At 41.5% G+C, this 10,266-nt stretch overlaps 1 protein-coding gene across 1 annotated transcript; it reads left to right on the plus strand.

The window, feature by feature from the left end:
* The first annotated feature begins 4,196 nt into the window (after positions 1-4,196).
* On the plus strand, positions 4,197-9,840 carry LOC131217107 (trihelix transcription factor ENAP2-like). Its single transcript, XM_058211866.1, has 3 exons — positions 4,197-4,331; positions 5,475-6,511; positions 9,670-9,840. Exons 2-3 carry the CDS (start codon positions 5,575-5,577, stop codon positions 9,672-9,674), a joined length of 942 nt encoding a protein of 313 aa, XP_058067849.1. The 5' UTR covers positions 4,197-4,331; positions 5,475-5,574; the 3' UTR covers positions 9,675-9,840.
* Positions 9,841-10,266: the final 426 nt, after the last annotated feature.

Consider the following 10,266-nt stretch of genomic DNA (forward strand, 5'->3'; position numbering starts at 1 on the left):
ATGTATATATTTTTGATACGTAGCATTATACCACATGACCTCATATCGGAATTAATTCACCGTATATAACAAGTGTAATAGTGGCCATGTATTTATAGATATTGAAACCTGACACAACCTGCTATTTTACCATGTCATGTCATCCTATGCTGAGCCTAACATCCATGCAGTGTCGTGCCCCTAACTAATTTTAGCCTGATAAGCTATGCCATGCCATCCGCCGGTAGGCCAGATTTACACCCCTTACTACACCAAAGGAAACAATGGCGAGGGATGTCCACTATTAAAAACTTCCTAAGGCCCACCGTAATGTTTATTTGCCATCCAAAATGTTGATTAGGTCACCCAAACATGAAGGGAAAGCGGAAAGTTAATCGTACCAAAACTTTTGCAGCCCCGTGAAGTTTTTGAGGCTGGGCATTTAATCACCACTATTTGCTTTGGTGTGGTCCACTTGAGATTTAGATCTGCCGCATTTTTGGGTTTATGGCCTAAAATAAGTAGAGAAAATGGATGGACAGCATGGATAAAACAAATAGATCACAGTGGAACCTACAGAGCTTTCCAGCACCGATCGGTACCGATATGGGTATTGGAGGATCACTACCAAATCTCAATCGGGACTGGACTAGATTGATGATATAGATCATAAATTCAACGGTCCCTACAGTAGATGAGCCACATCCCAAAAATCCTCCCGAACTGCACAATATACCATAGAAAATGAACATCTTCAATGCTCCACCTGGAACTGCCACTACCATCCAACTGTCGTATTTGAAGACCACAGCCCATCCCGGTTTGTCGCGGCACTCTTAATGGGAGCGGACTAGATGTTACCATGGGGCCACCTTGATGATGTGTTGTATATCTCCGCCGTCCATCCATTTTTTCATCCCATTTTAGTACTTAGTCCGAAACATTAAGCAAATCCAAATCTCAGGTGGACCACACCAAAGTAAAATGTGGTAATTGAATACGCACCATTAAAAAATTTCTAAGGCTTATTGTAAGCAGATCCGCAATGTTAATTTTCCATCCAAACCGTTGATAAGGTCAACCAGACCTGGATGAAGTGAAAACACAAAGATCAACTTGATTCAAAATTTTTATGGCCTACCAAAAGCTTTTAACGGTCATTCACCACTTTTTTCAGTGGTGTAGTCCACCGGAAATTTGTGTCCCTTCATTTTGGGGATAACATAGTGAAATGAGCTGAAAAACCAGATGAACGGTGTGGATATAAAATACATTTATCAAGATGGGCCCCACACGGTAAAGGTAACACCCATGAGGTATTACTCGGGTAACACCTAACCCGCCCCTTGTTTATGATGCGTCTTCTTTTTACGCAAGCTTATTAAGATAAGGAGCACGTGACCACTTTCCATCCATCCACTCCTTTTTCCAGATTCTACGGCTTTGATTGCCTTCCACTTTCCCTCTCACCCACCATTGAAATAAAAAATCATCCAGTGCCCATATGAATTCCCAATTAATCTCACTCCATATTACACGTGGCACATATATACATAGATCGAGACCGTCAATCTAGTGGGACCTACAACTGATGTACCTAAGATCAGGTCAAAAGTATCAGAATCCTGTCCATCTAAGCGGTTTCCTTCAAAAGGGACGGTATAAACTGTACATGGTTGATAGGTGGTGGGAAAAAAAAGTGAAGGTTAGTATCTTACGACCATTTTGGTCTGAAATCTGAACCATCTACTGTATATCCCACTAAACGGACGGTTCAAATCCACCTTCCGCTTTGTCTTTTGTACGGACGGATAAAGGCTGTACCGGAGTTCCTATACAACAGTGGGTATTGTATCTTTCTTAGAATCTTCGATTTCTAGGATCTGGCGCAAAGCTCTCGTTCGATACTGCGCTCTGACAGGCGTCTTTCGTCATCTGACGTCTGCCATGCGTCCACGTATCGCCCCTCCATACGTTCTACACGCACCTTCGATTGGTAGTCACGCATGCACATGTTCTAAAACACGTGCGTCGTGTTCTGGCAACTTGTCACACGTGCTATGTAATCAGTACCTTCAAGAGGAGCTGGAGCTCCCACGTCGAGTGGGCCTGCCGATCCAATCATCAGTCAATGGTATGCGTTCCAACGCACGGTGGTAACATAAGTTCGAGCTGCGTGGGGCCCACCTTGATGTGTGTTTGTGTGGAATCCGAACCATGAATCTGATGTGGCTTTTCATGAAAACCGTATATTCCAAGACTCATACCTATCTAAACTCATGTGGGACACACCACATAGAGCAATGTACAATCGACACTTAAAACCTACATATATTCGCTTGTTTTGCCCACCGAAATTTTGAAATGGCTTGGATTTCGGTGGCCCACCTGAAGATCAGGCTGAAATTTGGGATCTGGGTCTAACATTCGGGGGCACATCTGATAGACGGATTGGATGGCACAGATAAGTCACGGTGGGCCTCACGCAGGTTTGAACGCGCGTGATCATTCCCCTGCAATTTTCTTACGCTCCATTCTCTCAAACGTGGGTGGCCCACCTGACTAGTGTCGCAGACTCGCAGTCGGATATTTGTAAAGAGAAACAATCACTAAGAACCTGCCACGTGTGCCACTAGGTACGTTTAAGCTTAGAAATGCTTATTCATTTTTCTGACCGTCCATTTCTTTCTAAAGAGAATTGCCCACAAGACCCACCTGGTGAACGGGTTGAATTGATCACTGTACTGGTGTGGTACACCCAATTAGTGGATCTGTCGGATTTTGATTCAAAGTGATCATCACGTGGGGCCCATCTTTTGCACGGATCAGATGTTCTTCACGCCAATTAGGCAGATTGAATCTCATGCATCAGATGGACCACACTCTTACAAGCTTTCCACGAGAATGAACGGTTTTGAAGATCCTCATGGGCCTATACTCAATGTACACGTATGGCCCGTTCGAGGATTTTACCGTCCTCAATGGACAGGAATCGTCTACACCCCGTTTTATCGCAGAAAGCAAAATTCCCAAGATCCGTGTGGCCCACCAAGTTGTTTATAAGAATCCACTCCGTGAATCAGGTGAAAAACATTATTTTAACCGTATATACAAAATATCATTTTAATATAGAACTTCAGTAGGCCACACCAATGGGAATAGTGTAAACATTTCTACTAAAATATCTAAGTTCAAGCGATGTCACCCGCCGGAGTTTTGATTCATGCCTATTTTTGTAAACGTACTTCATCCAACTGATTACACATGATTAACAGGTTTGATGAAAATTACACACCACGGTGGGTCCAAAAATAAACGTACGGTTGAAATTGTTCCCTGCACCGTGGCTGGTATAACTTGTGAATATGGATGATTTTTTTGTACAGAGCCTAGAATAGAGGATAGAACCTGATCGACGGAGTGGATGTTACATATTGGATACTGTGGACCCCACAGTGCTTGGATGTTTTATGCAGCAGCATTAAACAGGTGTTTTAGACCGTAGATGATTTGGTCCGTCTCAATTCGGGGCGCTGATTAGATACTGACAAGGTCAGTAGCCAAATCGCTACTGAAGTGACGTCACCTAGCTATGTGGACCCCACCATGATGCATGTGTTGTATCCATACGGTCCATCCATTTGGAGATATAGTTTTATGGCATGAGAAAAATAATGAGATAGATCTCAAGTTCAAGTGGACCCCACCATAGAAAAAAGTGGGGACAGTGACATTCAGCGTTCAAAACTTCTTAGGGGCCACAGAAGTTTCCCATCAAGCTTATATTTTTTTTTTTCACTTCATCTATCTCTATGTTAACTTATGAATAGGTTGGATCTAAAAAATACATGATGTTGGGCCCTATAAATATTTTAACGGTGGGTGTGACTGATCCAACGGTTTTCTGTGGTGGGTCCATTTTAAATTTTGATCTACATAATTCTTTTTCTCATGCCATAAAACGATCTCTACAAATGGTTGGACGGTATAGATACAACACACGCATCATGGTGGGGTCCACAGAGCTTGGTGACGTCACTTCAGTAGCCATTTGGCTACTGAGCTTGTCAGTATCTAATCCGCGCCCCTCAATTCGACGCAGCAAATATTCGTACTGTGCGCCCCACCTGGTACGTGCAAGGGATCTCAACAGACGTGTGCCACGTCAGCATTCGTGACACGAGTACTTTGTAAGGTCCATCCATCGTCGCGTGAATCGCTTTTTGCATTTTTCTCATCCCCTCTTTACTCTCTCCTCCCAACTCCAAAAATCTCATCACAAGAGAAAAATGTGAGGAATCTGATCATAAAAGGTTAAAATCAGACGCAGAATCGAACCCCTGCAAACCCTTGTAAGAATTCTCAACTCCCATCTCTCTCTCTCTCTCTCTCTCTCTCTCTCTCTCTCTCTCTCTCCATTCCTTGAATTTTTCCAATTTTTTTCTTTTTTCTTCGTAATTTTGATCTGTTAAATTACAAATTAGAGCTCAGATTGCTTCGAATTCGATAACCCAAATTCAGATTTTTGGATACAATCATTTAAATCTTCAGAAAATCGGATTTTGATGTGAAAAAGGACGCCTTTCTTCTAGCTCGATCGATGGTTTTCAGGCTCTGGGTTTCTTTTGTGCATTTTGATATATTGAATTGAAATTTTTAGCTAGAATTGCTTTAAATTCACTGACCCAGAAAGGAATTTTCTGAAAAATAATCGAAAATTACGAAGTTGCCAGGTTTTCCAATGACAGAAAAGTGCTTTTTCTTATGCAATTGGATCTATTAAATTAATGTTTTAGGCTATAAATGCTTCAAATTCACTAACCCTTATAGTAATTTTTTTAAAAGAGCATCAAAAGCTTCTTTCGTTGGATTTCTGTAGACAAACAAAAAAAAAAAAAAAAAAGCCTTTTTTCTGGCACGTCTGATGATTTTCAGGGCGGATAGTGTTTTTCACAGAGTTCCAATCTGTTAAATCACAGCTTTGGCTGGAATTGCTTCAAATTCGCTGAGCTAGATGTGAATTTCCTGAAAAGGGATCGAAAACTCCGGATGTTGGGTTTTCAATAACAGAATTCGCCTTCTTTTTTTTTCGGCCTTTTTTTGCTGCATTTTGATCTATTAAAATACAACTTTGAGCTAAAAGTGCCTAAAAAATTCTGACCCAGGTGACGGTTTTTGAAGGGGAAAAAAAAAAAATCAATGAGAGCTCCAGATATCGGATTCCTGATGTTGAAACGATACCTTTTTCTAGCATGATCATTGGTTCTCAGGTTCTGGATAGTCTTTTCCATGACATTTAGATTACCATGTAACAGACTACTATAATTTCTACATAATTGCTAACTCAAATGGTGATCGTTTGAAAAAAAAAAAAATCATCTAGATTTCTCAAGGTCGGATTGCTGAAGCAGAAACTCCACCTTATTCTCACATGATCAATAGTTCTCAAGCTCCAAGTGGTTATTTTTGCTTTAAAGTATGAGTTCTGTCAATAGCATTCAAGGTGGGAATCGTCTCCCGATCGATCAGAAGCAGGGACGAGCCCCTGCAGCTGAGTATCAGCCCTCTGGCCACCTCCAATTGGCACTGGGTGATATGGGTCCCCGAGAAACCGCAGCATCAAAATTGCCTGATAAGAGTAAGAGGGATGAGTGGAGTGAAGGAGGTGTTTTGAGCTTGTTGGAAGCGTACGAATCGAAGTGGTTGCTTAGGAACCGCGCAAAGCTCAAGGGAAGCGATTGGGATGATATTGCACAGCAGGTGTCAGATCGGAATGATGGGAGCAAGGCCTCAAAAGCACCTAACCAGTGTAAGAACAAGATCGAATCAATGAAGAAGCGGTATCGAATGGAGACATCGGGTTCTCCTTGGCAGTTCTATGCTCGTATGGATAGTTTGTTGAAAGGGGTGCATGGTTCTCAATCGAAGGGTGACCCTGCCATTTGTGTGAATGGAGCGGCTGAGTTGGTCCCACAAGGTTTGCCGAAGGTGGAAATGGATACTTCGGAGCCTGTTTTGAGACGGGCATCCGAGGCTGGGAAGACCCAAATCTGCGATGGGGCCGATGTGGAGGCAGAGGGACAAATGCAGGACAGCAATCGAGATGATGGGTCTAACACATTGCCTAACAATAGGAAAGAGAGTAGGGGCACAGGTAGTGATGTTAGTACCCCAAAGAGCAAGATCCCCGATGCCGGTGATGATGAGCCTGAAAAACTTCCATTCAAGCGCAAGAAGAGCTTGAGCAGTGATGTCGCAGAGAGCATCAGAATGCTTGCAGACTCAATTTTGAAAATTGAGCAGGCACGAATGGAGATGTACAAGGACACAGAACGTCTAAGAGTGGAGGCGGATCTCAAAAGGAGTGAGATGGAGCTTAAGCGGACGGAAATAATAGCAAACACCCAATTGCAGATTGCGGAGCTTCTATCAAGGAAGCCGCGTGGTAGGAACAACGGAAGTGGAAGTTCATCTTTGAGAACTGAAGCAACCATGTCTCCAACTGTTCCAAGGAACGCTGACAGAAGGAACGGTTAGTTACAGCCTTTGATCTTTTTACGTGGGTCTTTAACTTATAAGCTGCAAATGGGTGTTTGCATAGAGTTTGTTGTATATCAATCTTAGGTAGTTTGTATCTTGCTATGTTTCTTTCCGTTGTCTTTTGGGTTTGTTCATGTATGTTAGAATATATCCTTGAATAAGTAGAACTTCAAGTGTTTTCATTTCTGGCTGCAAATTGTATTTGATTTCCTAGTGCTGCTTTGATCTCTCTCATTCAAGGGCCGAAAATTTTGTATAATGTGTTGCGTCAGCACTACCAAACAGAGCCAGAAGATACCTCTTTTCTTTGTTTGCTGAAGAAATAAATTGAAAATAAATGTAGTAGAATGGAATGCCGTTTGTAAGACGCACTCCTCATCCAACTAGTAGGAACTCGACTCAAATGGATCCAATGAATGGCATTCAGCCTGCAAAACTAAAGCCTTTGAAGGATGTGAGAACAAGTAGTCAGAGAGCTGATCCATCAGATGGATGAACATGATTCACTGATCATTCATAACTAATATAGATTGTGTAGTTTCTATCGAAAGCTGTTTATGAGATAGGAAAAATGGGCACAAATGTTATGTTTCCATTCATTCGGTTCTTCTACCCTATCATTCGAAGAAGAAGAAGATCTGAGGACATTAAGCTTTGGTCCATCAGCTGGATGATCATGATTTACTGACCATTCCTAACAAATCCAGATCATGCGTAAACCACCAAAAGCTGTTAATTAGATTTAAAAAGGGCACAAAGGTTGTGTTTCCTTTCTTCTAATGTATCAGTCAGTTTCTATTGCAACCAAGCTCACTCACCTTATGTTAATTCATAAAAAAGAAAAAGACACCTCGAGGACATGAACATTTGGTCCGTCAGATGAACGATCATCATTCATCGACCAATCATAACAAATCTAGATTATGTGTATAAACTACCAAAAGCTGTTTATGAGAGAAATTGGCACAATGGTTATCTTTCTGCTGTTTTAGTCTTTCTAGCCTGCCAGTTGGTATTCGTTGCTACCGAGCTCACTCATCCATGTCTCATTTGTCTGCATTTTTATGGTTTATAATCCTTCAATGTTGAAATCCTTAGTTAATGAAGTTTAACATGGAGCCTCATGTGGTCCGTTGATCATACACATGCGATTGAAGTTATGAATGGTGTGGATGGTGGGTTGTTCATCATGCAACTGATTGGGATGCCCATGGAGCTGAAATTTAAGATTCTTCTTGATGGAGGAACAACCATCAAATTGTCTGCTGCAGTTCTGGGGAATGCTAGCATACCCAGCTCTACCTCAGCCCAGACAGGCCTCATCCTGGGTGGCTCATGTAGTGAACATTATCTAGATTGGAATATCCTAGATGTAGAATATTGGGTTTTTACCTGTTGGATGTGAATAGTGCCATATTTTCTTTCTCAACCATCTTTTTTTCTAGGACACCTATTGAAAAGTTAGGATTTTTCTATTTCAGGTATTTTCGGTGCATTGGCCATCCACACTGCAGCCAGGAAATATCAATGGTTTGGATAATGGACCATAAGCTCCATTTGTACAAACTGAAAGCTAGGGCTGTCAATGAGTCAGAGCCTATAGTACCCACTCCCAAGCTAATCAGCTTCTAGGCTTGCCAGGTCTGGGTTTAGTTCTTGAAGACCGGGATCCAGATCCTATCATGTTTAGGTGTCTGTTGGGTCTTTAGATATAGGTCTTGAGTTGGATTCAGGACAGAGAAGAACATTTACATGGTTGCGCCGATTCGATGAATGTATTAGATCGCACACACATGCCACTTTGACACATGAACGATGTGTAAACAGGCTCTTGGCTTAGGAAACCTCATTTCTTTTGCTAGAATAATCAACACATGTATTTTACATAATTTTACTATTCAAAATTTTGCTAGAATAATCAACACATGTATTTTACATAATTTTACTATTAAAATTAACTGGACCCGATCCGACCAAACCTTAAGCAGGTCCATGTGACCCGAACCTGAATAGACCTCATTTAAGCGGGTCCAATACATGGGCCTAGACCCATTAAAATCCGTCATGTCCATCAGGTACCCAGAGGTCTTGGTACCCGTTGACAGCCCTACTGAAAGCCACTGGTGTAAAACATTGCATTAATGTAGGTAAGAGATTGAACACAATTCAAATATGAACAAAAGCTAAAAATGCATGGTTTTCATTTTCACGGCTAGTGTTACATTAGATTTCTAACTTTATTCTCTTAGATTTGGAATTGGAATGGAACTCGATTGCCCGAAGCTAATCAGATAGTTTCCTATCTACTGGGGGAGTGCATGTTTTTGAAGAACCAAGATCCCTTGGCTGTCCATCAATTGCTATTTGTTAAGTTAAAAATCCTGTTCTAAAACCCATTGGGTTGACTTGAAACTCAGCTGATCAAGTCAAGATTCGGTATAATTTCAACCAGAAGCATCTCTTTAAGTAATGCAGTAATAGATCATGCATGAATTTATTTCCTGTTTTTCTGCTTTGGTAATTATATGAGTGCCACGGTCAGTACGAAGTCTTCTTACCTGGTTACAGCGAGAATTTATAAGTGGTGCCAAGTGGGCCCACATATAATCCTCCTGGATTCATTGGGTAGGAGGGGTCCACTGTGGATTGCGCATGTTCCCATGTCACCTGATTGGGTGATTGCAACCATTCAAAAGGCCTACAAATGGACGGTAATACTCCTACTGTCCACTTTTGCATGCCCTTCATTGTATGGCTTCGATTATCCATTCATGATTATTTTTGGGCAATGTTGCAATCCATGGTGGATTCCTCCTATCTTACTGTTTTTGTTGTTTATAGAAGGGCCACATTTAAGGTGAGAAAAATTGTTATCGGATCATGACTCAATATGTTAATTCAAACTATGGATAGTTGGGTTTTTAGATTCCGGACCTATGAGTTAAATAGAATCATGTAAGAGTGTTTGGTTACACCAAATTTCATGAAATTTTGTACCAAATTAGACTGATTAATCATATATCATGAAATTTCATGATATTTGGTGCAACCAAACATACCCAAAGAAAAAAAATGTTTTGGAAATTATCTTTATACATGGTATTTCCACGGGCAAACAGACTAATTCATGTATTGTTTTCTCCATTTCAGGGTGATTGATTTCTCGAAGAGGAATGCATTCCCAATCGCCAATCCATTGTAAGACTCTTACTGCCAACATAACTTGTATCGGTTTCGATGGAGATTATGTAGCATGTATTTACTAATTTGTATTGATAAGTACATAATTTAAATCTGGAGCAAGCTAATGGGTCCCCAGTATTTTGACTTGCCAAAGGCATTCATGGGTCACAATGCCAACATGGCGCACACATGCATGCGAGATCCACGATGCTCATCAGGCGGGCCATGCAGTTTGGATGCTCTGTGGAAAAATCAGGCTGGTATTCTGTGCAGGTTGGCGGCATGTCAAGAGAGAACTAAACCATTAACAGAATTAGCAGATGGTCTATTTTCAATGTGGATGTGTGGTCCACTGGCTAGCAGATTGTTGTGATTTTTGGGCCAGTGCTAGACTTATTAGATCTCATGCACATGTTGGGAACCCAAGACTAGGTGGGTGATCAGAGCGGTCCAATTGCGGCAATTTTTAGCTTATCACCCATCCATAGAGTGGCCTGATAAGTCAATGGTTCCGATCGTGGGAAATACTTGCCATGTGTGTTGTGGGGAAGGAACTGCAAAGAA

This window comes from Magnolia sinica, chromosome 10, assembly GCF_029962835.1.
Source record: "Magnolia sinica isolate HGM2019 chromosome 10, MsV1, whole genome shotgun sequence".
Taxonomy (NCBI): domain Eukaryota; kingdom Viridiplantae; phylum Streptophyta; class Magnoliopsida; order Magnoliales; family Magnoliaceae; genus Magnolia; species Magnolia sinica.